The sequence below is a fragment of the Molothrus aeneus genome, chromosome 2, assembly GCF_037042795.1.
Source record: "Molothrus aeneus isolate 106 chromosome 2, BPBGC_Maene_1.0, whole genome shotgun sequence".
In the NCBI taxonomy this organism is placed as follows: domain Eukaryota; kingdom Metazoa; phylum Chordata; class Aves; order Passeriformes; family Icteridae; genus Molothrus; species Molothrus aeneus.
In genome coordinates, this window is record NC_089647.1 from 78,221,808 (window position 1) to 78,245,985 (window position 24,178).

The 24,178-nt window shown below is 39.2% G+C and overlaps 2 protein-coding genes across 2 annotated transcripts in view; both read right to left on the reverse strand.

Annotated features, from left to right (window-relative positions):
- The window catches only part of GGACT (gamma-glutamylamine cyclotransferase), a 28,508-nt gene extending 27,912 nt beyond the window's left edge, over positions 1–596 (reverse strand). Inside the window, exon 1 of the mRNA XM_066545148.1 lies at positions 516–596. The gene's annotated coding sequence lies outside the window, so the exon portion shown is untranslated. The remainder of the gene's footprint in view (positions 1–515) is intronic.
- Positions 597–5,268: 4,672 nt separating this feature from the next.
- TMTC4 (transmembrane O-mannosyltransferase targeting cadherins 4) overlaps positions 5,269–24,178 on the reverse strand; it is a 53,738-nt gene continuing 34,828 nt past the window's right edge. Inside the window, exons 12-18 of the mRNA XM_066545151.1 lie at positions 17,264–17,343; positions 16,984–17,091; positions 16,719–16,860; positions 15,936–16,050; positions 15,327–15,439; positions 8,500–8,569; positions 5,269–7,981 (exon numbers count right to left, since the gene is read on the reverse strand). Of these exons, the coding sequence (XP_066401248.1) occupies positions 7,830–7,981; positions 8,500–8,569; positions 15,327–15,439; positions 15,936–16,050; positions 16,719–16,860; positions 16,984–17,091; positions 17,264–17,343 (780 nt within the window). The 3' untranslated portion in view covers positions 5,269–7,829. The remainder of the gene's footprint in view (positions 7,982–8,499; positions 8,570–15,326; positions 15,440–15,935; positions 16,051–16,718; positions 16,861–16,983; positions 17,092–17,263; positions 17,344–24,178) is intronic.

Here is a 24,178-nt window from a genome sequence, read left to right on the forward strand (position 1 = left end):
CTTTACTAAAAGGAGTATTTGGATCATAATGAACACTTCTGTTTGGAGAATGCGCCCGACCACCTCGGCCGGTCCAGCGCCGGGGACAGCTCTCCCTGTACCCAGCTGTGTCACCGACGGGCCGCCCTCGCACATTGAGGCGCTGCTGCTGCTGTGCCCTTGTCCCGGCCGGGAGCCCCGAGCCGCCCGCCGGGCCGGCTCCCACGTGGCTTTCGGAGCGCGGCCCGGGCCGCAGGGCGCTCCCCGGCAGGGCGCTCCCGGCAGGGCGCTCCCGGTAGGGCGCTCCCGGCAGGGGTCTCCCCGCAGAGCTCTCCCGGTAGGGCGCTCCCGGCAGGGCTCTCCCCGCGCTGCCGTCCCGCCAGGAGAGCCCCTGCCGCCGCCGGCCCTCCCGCAGCCCGTGCCCTCATCTCCGCTTCCCCTCAGCGCTTCCCTGCGGCATCACGTGTGGCGAGGGCGGACCGGCCCCGGCCCAGCCGCCCCGCCCCGCTCTGTCCGCCGCTCGTCGGGACACTCACTCGCCAGCGCTGCCGCTGCCTCTACGGCTCCACTCCCGCCTGCGGCCTCTGCCTTCTGCCCGTCCCGGGGCGCCTCTCCGGGGAATAGGCGGCGGGGCGGAGCGGGGCGTGGGGCGGTGCCTGCCCACGCTCCCTCCCCTGCGGACGGGGCAGCGCGGCGAGCTGGGGCGCGGGGCCGGGGGTGAGCCGGGGTTGCTGGCCAGAGCCGCCGGCCGGAGCCGGCCCGGCTGCCAGAGGCAGGGATCGTGCTTGGCGGGAGCGCGGCCAGGGCGGCCAGCCGGGCTCGGGGCCGCGAGAGCCGGACACCCCGCGGCCGCTGCCAAAGCGGGAGGAGCGCCCGGCGCTCCGGTAAGGGCCGCTCCCGAGGCCGGGGCCTCGCCTGCTGGAGGCCGTAATAAACATGCGTGAAGCAGTGCAACGTTTGGCAGCCAATCTGGCCTTTGGAGAACCTTTAAAAACACCCCCTTTTTTTTATAACGCTGTTGACTACTCTGTAGGAAGGGATTTTGGCTGCAGGCACAGATTGGTCTTGAGCCTGCTGAGGCAGGAGTTTTAAACTTTGAGGCTGCTAAGTGCTTTTCTGTTGACAACCTTTGCAGGCAGCTTCTAGTTCCCAGGCAGATTCCCTTAAGCTGGCTCGGTAGGGATCAGTTTGCTCTCTAGCAAAGCATGTGTAGGTTCCACACAGTAAATCACTTTAAAGTAAACGCATTGATAGGAGGAATAAGAGTGAGATACCCTTTCTACTGGTGCTGTAGAAAGGGACCTGGGTGTCCTGGTTGACAGGAAATTGAACATGAGATCAGCAGTGCCCTGGCAGCCAGGAGGGCCAAGCGTGTCCTGGGGGACACCAGGCACAGCTGCACCAGTGGGATTGTCCTGCTCTGCTCTGCACTGCACTGGGGTGGTCTCACCTTGAATATTGTGTGCAGTTTTGGGTGCCACAAGATAAGGAAGATACTTAATTATTAGAGTGTCCAAAGGAAGATTTTGAAGATGGTGAGCAGTCTAGAGGAGAAGCCATATGAGAAGTCTGTTCAGATGGAGGAGTCTGAGGGGAGACCTCACTGCAGTCCTCATTGCAGTCTAGTTTCCTCATGAGGGGAAACAGAGGGGCAGACACTGATCTCTGGTGACCAGTGACAGAATTCAAGGGAATGACCTGAAGCTGTGAAGTTGTGTCAGGGAAGGTTTAAGTTTGGTATCAGAATAAAGGTTTCTCCATCAATGGATGGTTGAGCCCTAGAACAGGCTTCCCAGAGAAGTGGTCACCAGAGAAGTGTCAGGCATCAGCCTGACAAAGTTCAAGAAGTGTTTTGGACAACACTCCTGGGCACTCATTGTGACTCTAGCATGCAGGGCCTGTGCACGCAGGGCCAGGAGTTGGGCTTGGATGATCCCTATGGGTCCCTTCCAACATGGGTCGCTTCCAACACAGGATCTTCTATGATTCTCTCTGGAGCACACAAGTACCATTGTGTGGCTTGGTTACTGGGACAGCAGGTGATATTTTGGTGTCAGTTCTATAAGTGGAAGCCAGGTTGTGTCTCTTATAACTATTCACTTTTTTACCCAATTACCAGTCAATAATTCTATTCCACCTATAACACTAGGTAGGACTGTTGCAAAACAACATATGTAAATATGTATAAGTAAATATATATTAACATTTTCTTAAGAAAGGATGTTCTTTGATGTTTGCTCTTTGTATGCTTTTAAGCCTAATCAACAAGAAGGGATATTCAATCTGTGAGCAAATAACAGCTAGCAAGCAAGCTCTAGGTGATGTCCAGGTGTTAGAAAAACAAATTACTTGGTAGAATTGCCTTGTTAGGATTTAGGGCTTGAAATGCTTCAATGATCTCAGACCTAGGGGAAGGTTAATAAAGCTAGGGAAGAAGGATGTACCACTGATAGTGGACACAATGTGGAATTTACAGGCCACAAAGACATCTGGCAGAACTCCCAAGATAAAATAGGAACTAATGAACCCAACCCCGTGATTGTGCTGCAATCAGCTCTGACTGGGTAAATTATAATTCCATCAGGGGGAGATTGTGACCACTGGCTCACAGACCACCCACCCCAAAGAAGAGAAAAACTTGAGCATAGGACTAATTAGCATGAGAAGCAAGAGAATCATTAACCAATAAAAGAATACCAGTTAATAAGAAAACTATGTAACTTGTAGCCAATGAACACTAATTCTTTTGTTTGCTAAATTCTATAAATAGTAAAAGTTCTGATAATTAGTGTGTGTAATTTGTGCAATACCAATTGTGCAACTCTGAAATAAATAATCAATGTCTCTCTTAAGTGTGTCATTATTGGCTTGTTGCACACTGGGTAAAAAATCCAATTTTGGCAGAGAAGGTTGCTCAGCATTTGAGGCAGTAGCTCCTGCTTTCTATATGTTATCATTTTAGAGACTGAATTGATTAGTTAAGTATTCCATTACTTTCTTCAGGTGCTGCCTTTTGTTTGTTTGTTTAGGCACACACATTCAACATCAATAGACTCGTGCTGAATCAAGATTTTGAACTGTTACTCTAAGAGGAAGAATGTCTTCCTGTATGTTCCAGTCCTAGTCTGCCAGGCCCATTAGGTTTTCTTCCTAGCTTGTAGCAGAACCCTGAATCAAAAAACTCACTACAAAAATAAACACCATTGTCACAATTAAAATCTATGCAAAAAAAAAAGATAGCAAAATGCAGATTTATTTCATGGCTTCATTACAAATGTATTTACTTCCTGCTCAGCTGAAAATAAATTGGAACATACCATTGACAGTCTAAATGATTAATACTACATAAAAAAAGTTCATCTCAGAAATCACAAGCTACCAGTTTCAGTACCTGTAGGGATTTTTCCTAACAAAAATACTTATTTTAAAAAGCCCTGAACCACTTGACATGTATCATCACTGATACACACTGAACACCCATGCCACAACACGGCAGTGCAACTTTCTAACACAGAGTAATCAGTCCTCCAATGCTTAGTATCCATGCAGGTGTGCACATCCTCTTCCTTGGAGATCTATATAGTTCTTTTCCTTTAAAGCACAGAGTTCAAGTTGCTGTGTTTATAACATTACACCTATGTACAACCACTTCACGTTATTGTGGAGCCCAGCACAGTCTGAAGTGCCTTTTACCTGCGGCACCTGCTGCTTATGGTGTTCCATGACAAAAATTTGCTTCCCTCAGCTTTTATGTTGCAGAAATCCAGCCATGTGATCTCACTTTTGCTCACAGCAAAATTTAGTCTTTTTGAGTGAAACGTGCCCTCATTAACACACATTTGGTAGACACACACCAAGAGCTGTGGAAGGGAGCACTATTCAGTGAAAGGGCCAAGTTGAGAAGCACATGGGAATCTACATGTCATGACAGGTATGTGAATACCTGTACCAATACTCATGTGAAACATGGGACACAGGCAGGGACCAGCAAATAAATATCAAAAGATATCAAACCAAAAAAACCTTACCATATTGAAACACACGATGCTATCACATTTAGCATTCTAATACCTACAGCTTGAAATAGCAACTGGAACTTAAGGGAAAAAATACAAATCTCACTGTTGCGAATTTAAGGAAAAAATATAACTCTCACTGTTGCAAATGTACAGTTGCTTTAGAATTGCTTTTTAAAATAGGAGTGAAGGACACCCAAATTCAGTTCAATAAGAAGCTGTTACTGTTCATTACAGAAACATAAACAAGCTAGCAATGAATCAAACTTAACGTGAATGTTCTGTTTTCATACACAGAGATTTGTTGTTTAATGCTTTATCAGTCATTTATTCTAAATTCATCCAAGTTAATTTGTTTTCTCCCATTCCCTCATCCAGCTACCCTCTCAAGGCATGTACCTGCCAGTTTGCTTCAATGCCAGTCTTTTAACATTCTTGGCCTCAATAATGTATGAGAATGCTAGAGGGACCAGATTACTTCATGTGTGGCACCAGATTACTTCAACTGAAAGCAGCAGTGAGATTTTTCTTCATGTATATGAGCTGATCACCTCAGTTACCCTTTGAAGTTAGTGAAGACGGATATCTCCTTCAAGTATGACTTCTCCCATCCTAAAGATGGGGTTTTTTTTCCCCAGTGACTAAACAGAGAAACTAGGATGAATAGCTCAGATACAGGTATCGGAAATATGAAGGAAAAGGTTCCCAGTGAATAGGCCAAATATTTTTAACGAACCATTCAAAAGTATTAGAGATTTTTATTTCTTACTGCCCATAAACACACACAAACCCCACATCTCTAAAGTTTAAATACTATGAGATTAAATAACAGGAAACTTCATGTACATGTCATTGGTCTAGACACAACAGAGACATACAATTAGGGAACTTCACTGGAAGTTTTTGGTGAAAAGAGACTAATATCCATAGCAGTCATTGTGATTATTTTCCTGACTCCAGTCTGTGCATTAAATCATTCTGTTTCTCTTCTCAGAACTGTATTTGAACAAATAATCATTCTCAAAAAAAAAAAAAAAAAGAAGAAAAAGGCTTTGTAATTTCCCTAGAGAATCAAACAGGCCAACTGATAAGGAAACTTTAATCTTCTGGAATTAGCAATGGGAAAAAAAATCCAGCATGCTGGAAAGACAGGCAATATGTGTAACTACAGTTATGTACAAGCCGACTTTTTCTTCACCTTTTTCTCTTTGAGGTTTAGGGTTCTGCACTGTTCCAGGAGTCAGTTATGAGGTATGAAAAACCAATAAAAAGGTTCACATTATAACCATTTTAATAAAAGCCACTACACTGTTTGCAGTTTCAAAATATTTCTGAAAATAAAGTAAAAAAATATTTAGTATTCTTAAAAGTCTTAAGGAAGATTTTATTACAAAAGCAGTCATCTTTGTGGCATCTTTCGAACACAATTCTGCATCAACATTAAACTCAGACATATGGTTATGCTTCATATTACCATCATACAAGTAATCACATTGAATTTCTATAGCAGTAAATATTATATAAAACAAAAAAAAATATATACAGGTAGCCAGAAAGCTAATCAAGAAAAAATGATGTCTGTACTGAAAAGTAAAGACCATTTTCAAATACTAACAAAAAATCCAATTTCTTTGTTGGTCTCTTCTGTCTTAAGACTTTGAATAGAAGGACATCCACAGAGGAATTTCTACAACTTTGGTTTATAATGACCTAGAAAAAAATCATCCCTCATACATAATATTGATCTAGTGGATGTCTTTAAAGCTGATATGGAAAGCAACAGGGAAAACTACACATATGGATTTTATGATGAGAATAATAATTTAAACTCAGGATGCCATATTCCAAATATACAGAAAAGACCTGATTATAGTAAACATATTTATCTTCTGCTATAAATTAGCTCATCCAGCCAGATCCCTACTCTTTAATTCCTCATGACTGAAGAAGCTATGTGTTCTATCTGATGAATAGTAGGCTGTGTATGGAAAGCCTTAAGAACATGCTGCTTGTACTGAAGGGTGTATCTATTTCAGCACCTTTCAGATACAAAAGCTGGTACTAAGCTAGGCTGGTCATCACCATACTGGTGGAGTGTTCTGCTTGCCAGATACTTATCAAAGAGCATGCTTGGATCATATTCAGAAACAAATTTCTGAAAACTTTGTCCAGAAACCAGAAGAAATGGAAATAATTGCCACAGCTTTGTACTCTATGTTACCCACTGAGAAACAGACTATATTTGTAGGAGAGGACCACACATTCATGCCTGTGGCACCACAACTAAAACAAACCAGTGTGTAGCCATGTTCATTCGTTCAAAGCCAAACTGGTGGACAGCACCACACTGCCACAGCCTTGCTGGCCAGATCTACAGTTAGTGTGGCAAAAATAGTACACTAAAGTACCTGCATGACTTGTAGTACCTGAGCTTGCTTTGATCCTACTGTGCTGATCAATTTCTCCCAGGGACATGGATGGCAAGAATAAAGGAATATGGAGAGAAAGGTAAAGTTCCCCAGCTTTCATATCCAATAGCAAACTTTCAATCTTAAACAAACAAAACTAAACATCTCAAAAAACTGCAAAGAAACCGGAAAAACCAACCACCAGCAAATAATCAGACTTGTTACTACTTCCTGAAGCAGGAATGTAAATATATAATACATGACAAACAACTCTGGACAGCCAGAGTTCAAACGTGTATTAAAGCATAGCCCCTTTTGAGAGGTAACATGGTATCAACATAAACCACCTCTGAATCATCCCACATGGATGTGCTCAGTTTATGCATTAACAGCTATGCTTATTTATCTGTCCCTTCAGCAAACACACGAGCCATGGGAGACAAAGGTGAAGCTAGGTTCTTTCAGGTAACAGATCAACAGCCAAGGTCAGGTCTTCTGCACACTTACTGCTCCACAGAAATTCTCCCTTTATTCCCCAGCAATATAGGAGCTGAAAGGTGTAATGTCCTTAACCAGAAAGCACTGAATTGCCTGAGAACACAGCAATTAGGTCCTACAGACACTATACTGTAATTAAACCACTGACCTGCCACAGAAGCTAAAGCAATTCTGACTTGTTGTCCATGTTGTCTGTGGTAGATGAGGCTGCCTGCAAGAACAGAAACTCTACCTGACTCCTCTGTTGCCTCACCTTCTTTTCATTAGCTGCTTGTTATAATCTCCATCTTCATCTAACAGTATTTTCTACACTCAGGCATACTTGAGCAGTACACTGGGTGACAGACATTTATGGTCAAATCCTTGCCCTTATTTACTCCTGTACAAATCTGACACTTCACAGGCTGGAGAGAGAAATGAGCATAAGGGCTTAACTCAAATTATATGAGTAGACTGATGTGCTGGAGAGAATTCATTCTTCCACTGTCTCTGCAGGACTGGCACTGGAAGGCAGTAATAAAACTGAAGTGGACAGATATTTTTCATACTTGAAAAGATCAGGATTTAAACAGGAAATTGCACTTTTAAGTATCACTTTCAGAAATAAAACTGCCTCCTGCTATTCATCCTGCTACTAAAAAGTCAGATGAAGATATCAAATTACACGTGTATGCTGTGAAATTCCATCTGCATTGCTTTCATATACCTATAAAAATGTTCTAATGGACTTTAAAAGCAGTTCAAGTAAAAATAAAACAATCCCTCGAGCTGAAATGTTAGGATCTGTAGGAGGGCAAAACTGGACATTCAAGTGTGCGGTGCTGGTGGTGTTGTTTTTGAGAAATGATGACTGAAGCCTGTACATGGTCAAAAGTACCCATGTAACAGCAGTTGTAAACAGCATGCACGGGCAACCTGAAAAGGAGCATCAGACACCGCCTTTCTTTTGCAACTGCTCCAGTTTTCTTCTTAAGAGGTTGTAGTTTTCCTTGGTTCCTGGTGCCATGGGATCAAGCTTCAGAGAGACTTCATAGTGCTTCTTGGCCAAGTCAAGGTTTCCCCAGCGATGATAAAGCACAGCTGGAACATCAATGGGGAATTTCATCAGCAATATTGTTGAATAATGTACAATCTTGCCAATCACTTGGAGAACAACATTGAGGTATTTGTTTCCAGCGAGGGTCTGTCACTGGCTGGTGGCACAGTAGCTGCTTGTTCTGTTGCCAAACGCAGCAGCAAAGCCTGGGAGCAGCACTGGCATGGGAATGATGAAGGAATGAATTACAATGGAGCCATAAATGGCAGCTCTTATCTGGTGAGCTCATTGTGGGTTACAAGCATAGCATAAATGAAGCAATTTGCAGACACTAAAGTGCAGCTACCTCTGGGCTGGATTTTGCAGCCCTCTTGATCTGTCATATCATGTGACAGCTTTTCTGGCTTTAGTGCCCTGTTCTTCTGGCTGGCAGTTCTTCTAGAAAGTAAAATAGAAATCTGCCCAGCAGGAAGAAGGCGCAAAAGATTGCTTTTTCTTTTTAAACACAATGAATATGAAGCAAATAAACAGTACAGTTGATAAGATTTAGAAAGGCTCTTACCCAAATTACCGTGATAACTGGCAGCATTTGGATTGGCTTTAATTGCCTTGAGGAACAAAGCTTCAGATTCCTGAATAATTTAAAATAACAAGTCATCAGGAAAGTCCATTCTCATATATATAAAACAATGCCAAATTTACCCACCACTGTAATTACAAACCCTCCAAAACTATGTCCTATCTATACGATACCATCATATAAATATCCTGAGCCTGCCTTATCCTGTAGCTCAGGTGGTTACAGCCCTCTGAAACCAGTAATAATGCTGCAAATAAGTGTCATGTTTTCACAGGCTGCTGTTAATTTAGCAGAAATTTATTAAGCACTTGTGAACTTTGCTTTTTACCTAAAGTACCTTTTTAAAAATAGTTATAGTATTTTCAAACATTACCTGCTGAAGTTTTCCCTACTTATGCAATCAAATTAAAGAAATGTAATTTGGTATCTAAACAAACTGCTTATAGACACTTTTCCTTTTACAATAGTTTTAGCATTAAAAATAGGGGCATTCCAGTAAATCCCTTTCAAACAGATGTGTGGTCCCCCATGAAGAGTAGCTGAATACCTTTTACTTAAAAAAACAAAAAACATGCCAAATCATATCATGCCATGTAACATCCTTCACATTTTCCTCACCAGTTATCTTCTCTGTATTACTGCTTGCAATATCGGCTCTTAAGACTCTTGATATCTGATTACCTCTTAGAAAACCTCAGGTCCCTCACCTAATATTCAGAAAATAATTTACTGCTAAATTTATTCTCTAATTAAAACAATTCTATTTTTCCAAACTAGTGGCTAATATTGCTCCTTTTCTCCCCAGAGCATATTTCCTGCAAAAGTTTAAAAACTCACATCCCCTCCCCAATCCAAATGGAGCATATTTACTCACTAACACGCACGTTTAGATACTTGAGAGCAAATTTTACATAGATTTCTATGCTGTGCTGTGCTCTAGGGAAAGTTGCTCATTCAGTTTCAATGCAAATGACCTGAAGATAAAATTACCTCAATGTGGTAGGCTTCCATCTGAATGCACATACTTGCTGTCTGAGGTATGTGAGAACAGTAACATGGAGAAAAGTCCTTTCCTTTGTGCTAAGCTTTCACTGCTTAAAATAAATCACAGGCTTTACTGAAAAAGAAAGCCTGTCAGCCAGATTTTTGGTTCCACCATCTTCTCATGTCAAGCATGAAATAACTCTCTGTAAGGGTCCCTTCAGGGGAAAAGAAATCTCTGATGTCAAGATTGAGTCTCTCAGCTCTGAGTGACTGAAGAGCCTCCCCATATGTCCAAATTCAAACCCAAACTAAAAGCATTGCTGAGCACAGCTGAGGCTGCCATTCTCAAGCCAGGAGAGACTCATGCGGAAAGTGCCTTCATCTCCACAGGTAAAGGAAATTACAAACCCCAGGTTCTCTGAGCTAGTCCAGTGGAGAGCTATGAAGGTGATGAGGGGACTGGAGCATCTTTTATGAGGAAAAGCAGAAGGAGCTGGGCCTGCTCAGCCTCAAGAAGAGATGACTGAGAGGGGACCTCATCAATGTCTAAATATCTGAAGGGAGGGTGCCATAAGGATGGATCCAGGCTCTTCTCATTCATGCCATGAAACAGCACAAGAGGCAATGAGCAGCAATGATGCACAGGAAGTTCCATCTGAACATGAGGAAGAACTTCTTTACTGTTCATGTGACAGACCACTGTAACAGATTGACCAGAAGTTGTGCAGTGTCCTTCCCTGGAGATATTCAAAACTTGCTTGGATGCAATTCTGTGCAACCTGCTCTAGATGAACCTGCTCTAGCAGGGGGTTGGATGAGACAATCTCCAGACGTCCCTTCCAACCCCAACTATTCTGTGATTCCGATTTTGTTTCAGGACAAGGAATATTTGGAGACGAGTTAACAAGGGGAACCAGATGTCTGCAAATTTACCTCCATAGTGCAAGTTTTAGCATTGCTTTCCTATGACATGAGCAGTTGCTCCACCATTCTCATATCCAGACTATTAAAGTTCCTGGATGCATTGGTCTTTTTAAAACCCATACTGTTTAGTGATTTCATTCATATTTTGGATGGTGGGACTGAATGCAGTTTCAAAACTTTACAGATAGCACCTGAGAGGAGGGAGTAAGAAATACATTGGAAGGGAGAACAGCTATTTTGAGGGACCTGGGCAGGGTAGAGAAACAGACTAGCAGGAATCACAGAATGGTTGAGGCTGGAATGGACCTCTGGTGGCCATGTGACTTTGATAAGTATTGTATTTGTGGGGTGCCCAGACAAAGGAGGGAATGATGAATCTGACTCCATGTTCTTAGAAGGCTAATGTATTATTTTATGATACTATATTATATTAAAGAATGCTATACTTAACTATATTAAAGATAACTTCCTCTATACTAAAGAATACAGAAAGGATACTTACAGAAGGCTAGAAAGATAATAATGAAGCTCGTGACTCTCTCTCCAGAGTCTGACACAGCTTGACCCTGATTGGCCAATAAGTCAAAACAATTCATATGAGACCAATGAAACAACCACCTGTTGGTAAGCAATCTCCAAACACATTCCACATGTGAGCACAACACAGGAGACACAAATGAGATAAGAATTGGTTTTCTTTTTTCTCTGAGGCTTCTCAGCTTCCCAGGAGAAAATCCTGGGTGAAGGGATTTTTCAGAAAATATGAACGCTACAGATAAGCACTTCCGAGACCACACCTGGAGTATGTGTTCAGGCTGGGGGTCTCCATTACAAGAAAGACACAGACATACTCCAGTGAGCCTTCCAGAAAGCCACCAAAATGGTACAGAGCTAGAGCACAAGATGTGCAAAGACCAACTGAGAGAACTGGATCTTTTCAGCCTTTGGGAGAGAAGATGAAGGTGCTGCCTACAAGTACCAGATGAGATAATACAGAGAGGATGGAAACAGACTCTTCTCACATGTCTGTGAGATGGGGTGAGACATAATGGATGCAAACTGGCATACAAGAAATTCCAATTAAAGGAAACATCAATTTATTTTTTTCATTATAAAGTTGGTCAAGCATTGTAAAATGCTGTCTAGAGAGATTATAGAATCTCTATTGACAGAGATAATCAGGATTCAACTGGAACTGGCACCGGTTTGCATTAGAGGTTGTATTAGATGACCTTTAGATGTCATTTCCAGGCAAAATTATTCCATGATTTCCATGTTTCTCAGTCACCTGAGAAACATACTGAGACTCAAAAATTTGGCAAGTGGTGCAAGATAACTTCCTCTTTTTATACAACTCTCAAATCCTAAATATCAACAGTGGATTGGCACTTGAAAGCATGCAGTAATTTCAAGTCCCATAAAGTTGTGCTTTTTCCCACTCCAAATTTTGTGCTCTAGTAAATCTCTTTTTTCCTCACTGGGCAGGTTAACAACAATTAATGAAATATATACTGAACACTTAAATCAGCCTTACGCCTAAAAATTGCCACTTAGAGAAGGAGCACCTAATGTACAGACTTGCATCTGTTCACTGCTGAAGGACAGTGGGACAACACGTGCAATGTGCTTCCAGATAATTTAATGAAATAGATATTCAAGAGCTGCCTGCCATTACCATACATCTTCAACTCCATGCTGAGAATATTTTTATCACCACTACTTCGCTCAGCAGCTAGTAGAAGCATAGTGGTTGTTTAAAGGCTATTTAAGGTGCATCATATTCATATTACTGTGGATATATGGAGTAAATGTACATTCCAGTATATCAGTGGTATTTCAAATTGCTGCATCTTGCCAAATCTTCAAGTGTTGCCAAGAAACTTGCAGCTTGGATATAGCAAAGGCTTGGGGTAAGCACACTGCATTCCATCTGCTGCCAAGGCCACAAAAATGTAGTCTGGCTTTATTTCAAATACAAAAAATGCTGAATGGTTTCAATTTATTGCACTTTTTACAGAAAAAGCATAGATGTATATGTAACAAAAATACAGCACACATCTTTTTCAAAGAACTAAAGATAGCTTGGTTCTTCATCAGTTGAGATAAGAACAAGCATTTAAAGGAGAATCAAACTTGGTATAACAGATGTTAATTAAAAAACCCAAACAAAACCACAGAAACAGCTCATCCTTTATGTGCTTTTCTCTCTGGAACAATAAATCATTCATCATTAGATACAAACACAAAATAAAGGGCTATTTTTTTATTTTTTGTGGCGTAGGAAACCTATCTTCTGCTGAAAATCGAAGTACATTTGAAACTGAAGGAGAATGTTGTGTGCTTATTGGAAGGAGGAGAATGTTGTGTGCTTATTGGAAGGAAATCTCTCACAACATAATAAAACTTTTTGACTCAATGTCTTTTAAAATAAGAGATAACAAAAAACCCCAGAACAAATCTTCCTGTGCGACAACAGAGCCAACATAGTAGCAACTTTTATACAGACACATAACGAGTAACCTAATAAATTAAATGCCTGAGGTTATACAACACATCAGACACAGCCAGGCAGCACTCTGAAAATTACCTCCATCACCTTGACAGTCTCCATCCCCCGTTCCTCCCCTCCAATTCTACTCAATAAAAATCCTTGAAGAGCCATCCACGTCTCTGTTTTTACATGGTGAGGGGGTGGACAAGAAATCTGAACTTTTCATGCTTTTTTTTGGTCAGTAAGCATTCTCCCATTACAAACAAATCTCTATCTCCTCTTTCCAGGCAATGCCAAATACAGCTGCTAAGATCATAACCTTTGTGAGTCCTCTTTCCAATTCCCTTAATTTGTTCTCCCTGTTATAACCCATCAGTTTTTAGTGATTAGTTAAGCTCTGCACAAAACTACTACTCCATATTGAACTATTAAAACACTCACTGGTGCCCTGGTTTTTTTTCTGGGCTCCACTATTCCTTTTGCTTTTTTCAGAATGTGGACTTAAAAGCTGCACTTTCCCCTACTCTTACTTCTACATTGTCTCCAACAAGTTCTCCTGCAGCATAATAACCTTTCAAGGCTGGCAATCAAAACCACTATCTTCTCTTTTATTTTTTAAATTCACTAGGACAGTCTTGTCTCTCCTACACCTGGAAAAATTTTCTAGCTTGTTTTCAACTTATTTTTTCAACTTTATTTCATTATAAATGCTCTGTATTCTGCCATGCTACATATTCTCCCTGATGAATGACTATAAAATCCTCTATTCTTCCACAGGCCTGACTCACCAAAATAATTCTAGCAATTACCTCCTCCATAATCTCATATCTTATGCGTTCTGGATGTTAATTTGTACCCTTCTGGAACTTTGTTAAACCAACCTAAAATATGTATTTTATAACACTCTCAGGTGGAGAGAGAAAAGAATTACAGTGTCCAGATTTTTTTTCCTGGACACTAGCCAGTCTAGAAGAACAGTAACTGGGTGTTTAACAGCATCACTAACACAAAAGCCAGTGCTGGTTGTCACAGGCCCTGGCCTCACATGTGAACAGGTCAGGACTCCACAGCTGATCAATACTGTAGAAATATAAGTGGTCACAGTAACTACTGGACAGATATATCTATTTTGAGAATCATGGACTTATTAAAGTTGGAAACGACCTTTAAGATCATGAGGTCTAACTGTAAACCCCACACTACCAGCATGTTCACCAATAAACCATGTCCTCAAGTGCCATATCCATACATTTTTTGAACACTTCCAGGATGGTGGATGCCACCACTTCCCTGGGTAATCTGGGCCAATGTTTTACAATCCCTTTTGTGAAAAAAATTTCCTAATATCTAATCTAAACCTTTCCTGGTGCAACTTAGGCCATTTCCTCCTGATAAGTTTCATATTATAGAATCTTCTTACTTTGTATATATATGAGGATGTTCCTGCAGTGCTGTAAACATTATCACTACCAAAAAGACATCAAATGCCTTAAAAGCCTAAAAAACCTTAAAAAGGTTCAGCAAATGATGTTTTTCAAAGGTACACCAAGGACTTGATTATTATTTTTTCCCTATCACATACATAAATCACTGATAATAGAGTCAGTTTAAACAACTAACTATATTAAATGTATTTGTAAACTGTATTAAATGTATATATGATTTATTCTCTGTCATATAAGCTTATAATCTGATACAATTCCCTTTGGGAAACAAATCATCCTCATCAGTTTCATTACATTTACTACTTGCAAATAAAGGTAGCTAATGTTGAGGGTACCACTCCCAGGCTGGTCCACTGCATCCAAGAGAAAGTTCAATACATTGAGCAATGCATGTACTTTCTCTCATAGTGTTCTGAGATCATCCAAGTATCCCATCCTCAGTCTGCGATTAACAAACTCTTATTACTAGATTTTAGATCATGTCTGAGGCAAAAAGGCCAGAATTCTTATATATGTATATACATATATATATATATATATATATATTCACAGGATATATAGCAAAAGCAGGATGACTAGCTTGTCCCATCTAATTTGAGTTCCTGAAATAAGGTCTCTAATTCAATGCAGGCTCTCTCCCTCTGCAGTGAAGCAACACAAGACCCTAACTGCCCTCTAGTGTGCTTAAGAGCCTATTTCTCTCCACTGACCACTGACATAGTGTAGGGCAGCAACACTTGTAACCTAGGCATCTAAAATAAGGAGGGATAAGCTCAAGACAGAATCACACACCAATACTGTGGTAGAGAAGGGCACTGAAATGTTTGAAACAGATTCTCTAAGTCATAGTCCACAATGATCTCCTCAAACAATTTTTACAAAAAATGTAGATGGAGTTTAATTAAGGAAAAAATCCCAATGAATCCAACCCAAAGCCCTAGAGTCAAAAAGCTCTAGTTACCTACCTTATATTTTTGTGATTTCCCCAGTACATTGGCCAAGGAAAACATAAGGGAATGATCATTAGGTATTAATTCCAGGGCTTCTCTTCCAACTGCTTCTGCTTGAGCTAGATTGCCTGGGAGCCCAGTGGCAGAAAAAGAGAAGGCATGTTTTAACACAGCCTTATTAGTTCATGCTGCAAGCACACATCTTTTACAAATAGCCGACTGCATAATTTTTTAGAGAAAACCAGGTATCACACACACACACAAATGTAAAATCCTGGAGAATAAGGCAAAAGAATATCTTCATTTTGTTTTCAATAGATAATACCTTCAGAAGAACAAGAAAGCAGAGATTAAAAAGTTCTGGAATTTAATCTACAATACAAACATGCTTGCACAACGATGGCATTTTAAGTAAGTATCAGAAATTCAATTTATGGGCTGGATTTCAAGTGATGCTTCTGACCCTTTACCCTTCTGACCCTGAGTCAGAAGGCATTCTTATAGTATTAGAAGGGGTCTGGGTAGCCAAAGAAGAGGTAGAGATCCTTTTAGATAAAAACAGATAAAGGTTCAAGTTTTTCTAGACACTGAATTATTCATTAAAACATTCAAAAAGACTTTTACCTGTGTTATCAAGCAATATTATCATATTGTTCCAGGCCAAACTGTGCTCTGGTTTCAGGACTGTAGCATTCCTCCATGCATTCAATGCATCTATGTGGCGATTCAAATCTGCATACTAAAACAAAAGAAAAATCCAGTAATTTTGCTACTACTTGCTCTACTTTCCTATCATTCACTAAAGACACTAAAAAGTTGTTAATGTCTTGTCCTTTCTAGTAGGATTTCTTTTTATAGACAAAAATAAACATAAAAGGAATAATCTTGTAGTATGGAAGATAAGAATGCTATATACTAATTTTCCTTTTCTTTCCTCTGCAAGTGAGGCTTGTCTTCAAATATGCATGTACCAATAGAATAAGGAGAAGAAACAGCATACAATTTAGAAACCTACACAAGAGATTTAGTAAATATTTAATGTACATATTTTCAAAAATCTAATCTGAATTTTTCAGCACAGTTCTACTAGCTAACAATATACTAAGGAATGCAAAACATTGGGAAATTATTAATAATACCTTTTGGGAAAAAAAATTAAATCTGTATTTTTGTTGATACTTCTTTATATGATAAAGTAGGATTACCAAAGGGAAGGAAGTATATTGGGAAAGCAATAGGAAAAGCTACAAAAAGTGTGAAATCACCCTAAAATACAATATAAGCAAACTGGGATAACTATCAGCTTTTAACAGTACAGCAGAATTATATAAATCTATCTATATATACATACATACAGAAAGACACACAGATTCCAGTCATAGCTATCATTTATTCAAAAGCACTTACCAACCGCCCTAGATTGTAGTAACAATCTGGATATTTTTTTCTGTGTTTAATTGCTGTCCAGTAGCTTTGCTCTGCCTCTTCAAACCTTCTTAAACTGTTCTGCACTATTCCTAGATTCATCCATGCAGCAGCAAAATCAGGTCTGGGCAAATTGGGAAAAAAAACACCGAGAGAGAGGAAAATTAAGCATTTGAAACACAAGATCCTATTGTATCATTTTGGCTCAGTTGGTGCAAAACACTACTTAGCGTTGGTCTAAACATACTGTATTTGTACAGCTAAGGACAGCAACTCCTCTGCTTCATGGAGCTCATTTCTTTCTTTCAGAATATTTCCAAGGTTGTTCATGGCATGCACATATTTTGGATTCAACCTAAAATTTAAAATTTAAGAGATTATTATTATGTATGGACATGTATTAATATATGCAAATTGCTAGCTCTGCAACACTGCAGAACATGAAAATGAATACCTAAGCATTTTCTTCATGTTAAACATGAAAGCAATTTTAGGAAATATCATTAAAGCAGTAAAATTTCCAATACCTTACAGCTTCTCTGTAGTATTTGATTGCAGCACTTTGATTTCCTTTGTCAGCCAGGTTTTTGCCAACATTGTAGTGCACCTGAAAACACAGATGGATATTCCACCAGATGCCACACAGATATTTTGTGGAATCAAGTAGCTAAAAATTCTTTCTCTAAAAAGAAACAGTCAGCAGTTGTGTCATTCACTGCTGGCTTATAGTGTAGGTTGATACTTAGGATTGGATAATTCATACAATGAAGACAGTAAGACAAAATCTGAGGTACAGATCAGCTTACCTATTCCAGCTATTTAAGAAAAATTATTAATTTCCTAGTTTTATAAGTGAGGTCACCACACCTTTCACAAAGCACTTTGTATGGAGATCTCCTGCTCTTAATTTAATTTGTTTGACAGATAAGAGAAAGTTTGACTCAAATCAAATCTATCATAGCAGAAGGAACACTACAGCAATGTGTCTAACTTTATTTTCATTATAGCATAAACTAGAAGAAACCCAACATTCACAAAAAACCCAAACAAAAGGTAACAGACAGGCAAAATTATTGTCTAAAGATAAAAGTGTATCAAAGAGCATTTCTGAAATAATATATATAGCAACACGTTGAAGACTTTGCCTGTTAAAAACTGAATGATGAAGGAAGGATCTAGAGCTTTCAGACTACAGGTAGAAGATGCATCATCCTAATTTATGGCAAGAGTAAATAGGAATAAATATATTTCAGAACAAATCTGAGTTAGAAGACATCTCAAATCCCACTTTAAGAGAAATCTCAGAAGACTGTTACCTGGTTGAAAAGTACTGTGAGTGCTGACTCTTGAAAAGAGATTTCTCAGCACCCAGACCAGGACTTATTATTTAGATTACTTTACTATTTGAAATTGAATTGTATATACTTCATCTAAAACAAACACACATGCAAATTTTTTCCAAACTTTGAAAATCAAATTTCAAAACAGTATACAGGAATAACTTCAGATTGAAGTCCAAAAAGATAGGTTCATAATGCACTTAGATAAGTCTAATTCACCTTCTACATTCAAAAAAGGATTTTATCTGACATGTCCATTAACTGAAAACCCCTAATTGAAGTTGACATAGTATTTGGGACCTATTGATCCAGCACACATGAGTGTTGGAGCCTAGTTGTTATGGCATTTAATTGTTGAATTTCATCTCTATGTAACTATTGTAACATGCAGTAACATACCACCAACAAATAAAGTTAAGGACATTTCCCATGCTGTCTCAAATGGGAGAAAAAATATTTTCACTGGTTTTACAGAGAGCAGAGATGCTCTAAAGCTTACTAAGGATGCACAGAGGCAGCTCCTCACACTGTAAGATATAAAATAGAACACAAATTCAGCACCCCATAAAAGCAGCTCTAGCACAGCTTCCACAAAGAAAAAGATCCTGGCACTGTACTGTACATTCGTAAAAATATGACAAGGCCCATGGCAAAGAAGCAAGAGAATGGTACATTTACATCAAGAAATAACCAAACAAAGATCCATTGACAGTGTCAAAAAATACAAGATAGAGCAACATTTTCCCAGGAGTCATTTAAGTAAAATGAAATACCCTGAAAAATGTTTCTCAGGACTGAATTCTATTTATATATCTCTTCCAGAAATTATTCAGAACACTAAGATTCTTACCGAATTGGATTGCTCTGATTATATATGTTGAAGTTCACATATTCAAATTTTACCCAGATAAAAGATAAATTGTGGCAACACAAAATAAATACTTAAAGATTTCACTGAATACTGGATGTTAGCCCTTGAAGTAGATAACTTTACACTTCAGTATCAGCAAACAAAATTATATTTAACTTGACTGAATTTCATTCTTTAAGAAGCTTTACAAAATGAAATTTTACTGAAGACTGGGACAGAGCAGATGAGAAAAATCTTGGTGTACACCAACCACTCAGTCTTTCACATGTCAGCTGTCTTGTGTTAGGAAACAGCACTTCACTTTCTATTTTTCACAGTTTTTTTAAAAAAACATGTAGTATCTTCACATCCATTTTTTTCTCAAAAGTACCAGCAGCAAGAATATTTTTCTCATGTAAACAGAATTGTGCAGTCTGAAGAAAACTGAGAGATATCAATTCTCTCAAGTCAAAACATCAAATGAAGTATTAAGTGCACAGGTACATTTTGTGAACTGAACTAAAAAGATGTACTATATTAAAACTGATTGCACAACTATTTAAATAAACTATTAACATTTTCAATGGTGTATTTCTTTTGCCCTCAGCTATAGCTCCTGTGTGAAAGGAAATGATGTTTCTATACAATACTCCCAAAAATGAAGGGCTCCTCGCTGTATGTAAGTTTTCTAATTTCCCTTCAAGTGAAATTGTAGCTTTGGTTCCTCTTAATATGGTGGTGACAAAGAAAGGAAGAGGAAAGAAGCCCAAAACCAAACATATCAAAAGAAGTGCCCAGCCTACCAGAAACATCCAATGACAAAACCAGCTCTGCAATGGGTTATGGGATGCAGTAACATCCTGCTCTTAAGAGCACAAGCAGGAGAGGGTTTCCAGGCACATCCAAGACATCTGAGAGGTACTTGTGCCATCCAGCTGTGTCTCTCACTTCAGTGGCCATGGCAGAGAGAAGCCAAGGTCAGCCTTTAGCTCACTGAAGGCAGGCCTGCAGTAACCACTGCTGTCTGCTGAGCACAGGGCTGTGACTCTCCTGCACAACATGGGACACAGGTGCTTCCTATGGACCAGTGGGGGGGAAGAATCTGGTCTTTAATAATGAGGGGCTGGTGAGTTGTTTAAAATTTCATCTCTAGAGGTGTGGTTCTTCTGTTTTTGACAGATATTGTGCATGCCAGCCCGGGAGGGAAGGTTTTTTTTCCTTTCCTGGTTAAACATTTAAGAGCCCTTCGTTATTAAATGATTAAATATTAACTGGAAATGACGTATTACATTATACTCAGATGATCCTTTATCAATCTTAAACAAGCAATTACTTTACAGTAATAGCTCTAAAAGGAGCATTTCTCAGGGATGCATAACAACACAGTATTCTCAGAAATCTAAGAGATCAGGTAAAAATACCCTAGGGTAGAACCTACTTTCAACAGGCATGTGTTAAGTTAACATAACCATAGCACCAGAGCCTAGCCAAGGAATAGGCTCTATGTATTTGTCTGTACAATACTTCAATCAACCTAAGAAGCCAGTATAAAAAAGAAAAAGCACTGCATATTATTCTGTGCCAGATACCCATAGTACTTGAACTCTTATTTGAATGTTAGGAGAGGAAAGAAAAAATATTTTCCTGTACAAAAATGAAATTGTTGCCAGACTGATTTTTTGCTTTTGTTTTCCATCAAAGCAGAACAGGAAGAAATTGAAATGCAATATCATCTTCGAGGAAGTACACCCCCTCAGTTGGAGCAGTACTATTATCACCAATTTTACTCTCTCTTCCTAACTGCTGATAATCTCTTTTTCAGCGAATATGAACATTTACTGAAAAGGATGAAAGCAAAGCACAGATGTCAAAATTTCTCCAGGAACATGCAGATGCCTCTGTTCAATGCCAGCTTGTGTCATCAATCTTCTCTTTCTTCTACTACTAAACCTCTGTTTTCTAAATAATAATAAAACAAAGCTTTTTTGACATTCACATCTTGTTTGTGTATCTAATGTTGTCTAAAGATTCTTCTGCACAACTCTGCATATATACACAAAAATTGACATCTAAAATGGTGGCAAAACACTGCAAATAGCCTGTATAAACACAGCCCACAGCACTTAAGGTAAATTCCCAGAAGATAATCCCTTTTTAATATAGAGCATAAAGAAAAAAATCTCAGTATCTAAAGGAAATGCCCTCTAGATCAGCCTCCTTAAGGATCAAAGATCAGATCCTCAGGCAGCATTAAATCTTGTTCTGTAACAAAGAGGTTTTGCAGGATCTTTTAAGAAAGTATAGAAACCAATCTCACAAACTTACTGTACCTTTTCAGTATTAGCATAGTTAATCTCTGACAAACGTGCATCTATAATGATTGCAGTTTGCATAAGGCATAAATTTCAAAGTTACTTAGTATGTCAAGGCAGATAGTTAGTAACATTGTGTTGGGAGTATTTTAACTTCCTTGCTTATTATTGCATAAAAATTGCTACTGAAATGGCTTTTCAAAAATTATGTTTATTAATTTCTATCCTTTAAAGAAAAGCCAGTAGCAAGGAGAATGTAGAGATTATGTACAAAATCACTATAATTTACAGTCATTTAAATTCAGTTATTTCGAATCTAGGAAAAGAAAAATGCTGGCTATTTCCCATGTGTGTAACAGTGTAACTGCAATTATTTATTTAGGGAATCAATGAGAGGAAGTCATCCAGGAATAAAGACCATATCTGGATTCTTAACTGCAATGGCTTTTCTAAAAGCTGACAAAAAATAACTCAGTTCTTCAAACAATGCAAACATTTCCAACAGAAAAAAAAAAAAAAAAGAGACAGCAACATGAGCATTTTTGGGAATAATCTTTAAACTTGAAAGAAACAATGTGTAATGACTTCAGAAGGTGAGGAGCAATCCAGCAATGTCTATAAATAGTGAACAACAGTAGGAGAGGGTCAAAATCTCACATAATCTTACATCTCCACATCTGCTCTAGTTGTCAGGACTTCTTTTATCATCAGTGGAGAGAAAGACAAATCTAGGAGACAGTCCTTCTGACTTGGGTCTCTCATTTAGTCCAAGGAGAGGAACTAAATGCTAAAAGAAACAGCTTCTTCTCCCCTAGAGAAGAATCCAATCCATACAGTATGAAAAAGGTGGTAGGGAAAATGGAATCAATACAGAGGCACCTCCTGTTCAGCAAAGGAAAATACTGCCAAATGTATTAAAAATGTGTATTGTTTCAGTCTGATGACCTTTGAAACCAACCTGGACATGTTTAACCAAGATCTGTAACATACTTATTTCTCTCTCTTAAAAAACCCTACCTACCCACCCACCACATATTATTTATATATATATATATAAAACATAAATATATAACATATATATTTTTAAATATTGTAAATAAATAACATTTAAATAAATTTAACAATATTTAAAACATTTAAAAATCTGTATTGGGAACATTTTTAGAGGTTAAAATATTTTGTAGCTTCATTATGGTACCTGATTATTTCCAATATATTTTAAAGCCACTGGGCAATGTTTATTAAAGTTGATCTTAAATGTCATCCTCCTGAGCCAGATGTGTCAAGGCACCACATTCACTACTGTGCTACACAGTCTCATTTAATGCAGTTTCCACGTTTTTATCTAAAGGATATGTTTAAAGAAATGAGTCTTGAAATTAAACAAGGCAGTGCTGTTACAACTTGTTATTTAGAATTAGGGTAAGTTTACTCCACTTCCCACACAGACAATTTGGAATTGAAAAGAGCTGTATAACAAAACATGAACAGCTTTTTCTGCTACTGAGGATTTGAGATTTTGAGATCCTGATACATAATGGAAGCAAAGTATGACCACATTACACATATTTAATATGTTCCAAGAACAACAAGAAAAAGCTATTATCTGTGTGCCATTCTTTGGTGTGCAGCAGGCTCCCACTTAAATAAATGGGTCACTGAAAGACAGTCCTGTGGAGTCATTTTTAAAGGAACCCTGCAATTTCAAGACAACTGAAGATCAAAACAAAACCAGATTCAAATTTTTACATTTACCTTTATCAAAATTAAATAAACATAGCTGAGTTCATAGAGAAAACAAGACATAGGCCCTCATACATGGACTCTCTAATGTTCCTGCTTAGAAAAGTTCCCAACTATTGTGATTTCAAAGTTACATCCTTCAGCAAAATCGGAATGTGAGCCTACCATCCTTTCCCGGTTCACATCTCCATGCTTTCCCCTTGCACAAGCTGTCACCAGCAGAAATACAGCTCAGGCATGTCTACAGTGCCCAGTGTTGACAAACACAAGCTCATTTTGCCTGTACATTCATTGGCTTTAAACCAGCTGCATTAGCTCAGTAGCTTGTGCACAGCTTATCGGCTCAAGCCCAGTAGTGTGGGAGCACAGCCACACAGCTTCCCAGCCAGGCATGGCTGCAGGCCAAGGAGCTTGGAGCACAGGCAAAGACTGGGGATCTGTCTAAAGCACTCTCACCATGGCAGATGGATGGAGTTGCACACAAAGAAAACAGATTGCATTTGCTCCATTTATAGCATGCGCTTGTCATCCAGAAGACAAGATATACTGAGGTCATCATTAAAAAGAAGATGGTTGCCTACCACTGCCACACAATAAAATACAACAGCTCTTTCCTATGTATTAAAATCTCAGACTATTGAAAGATGCCACCATGTTGCAAATACTGGCCATAAATGTTTTTTACAGCTCACTGTTGCGTATTTGTATTCCAGTAAATGCTAAGTTTATCATTCTCTTTGTGAAGTTGAGCCTTCACAGGTTCCTTTTTAAACCCTGTGTCTTGATTGGCATTTTCTAGATACCCCTCTAGATTACAGGAATCTAATCTTTTAAAACATCAATGCATTTTTATTGACAAGCTGCACATTCCCACTCCCAGGCTCTTCAAAGAGTCTCTTTACTAAAATTCAGACAACATCAGGGCTCAGTGGTGTGCTCCAACAGATCACACTCTTGGCTGTCAAAGGACTGCTGTGGAGGTCACCTCTGTTGGAGGCTGGAGTCAGTCTCTGATGCTGAACACTGCTGCTCAGCTCAGTGAAACATCCTATCCAGCCCCACCATCTTACTTGTTCCCTCACTAAGCCTGCAGGGAAAATTGCAGCTTTCCTCAGTGCCCATGTCTGAAGAGTCTAGCCCGCTCGGCTGCTGCAAAAAAGCAGAAGTGGGAGCAAGATTTTACTCCCACATCCTGCA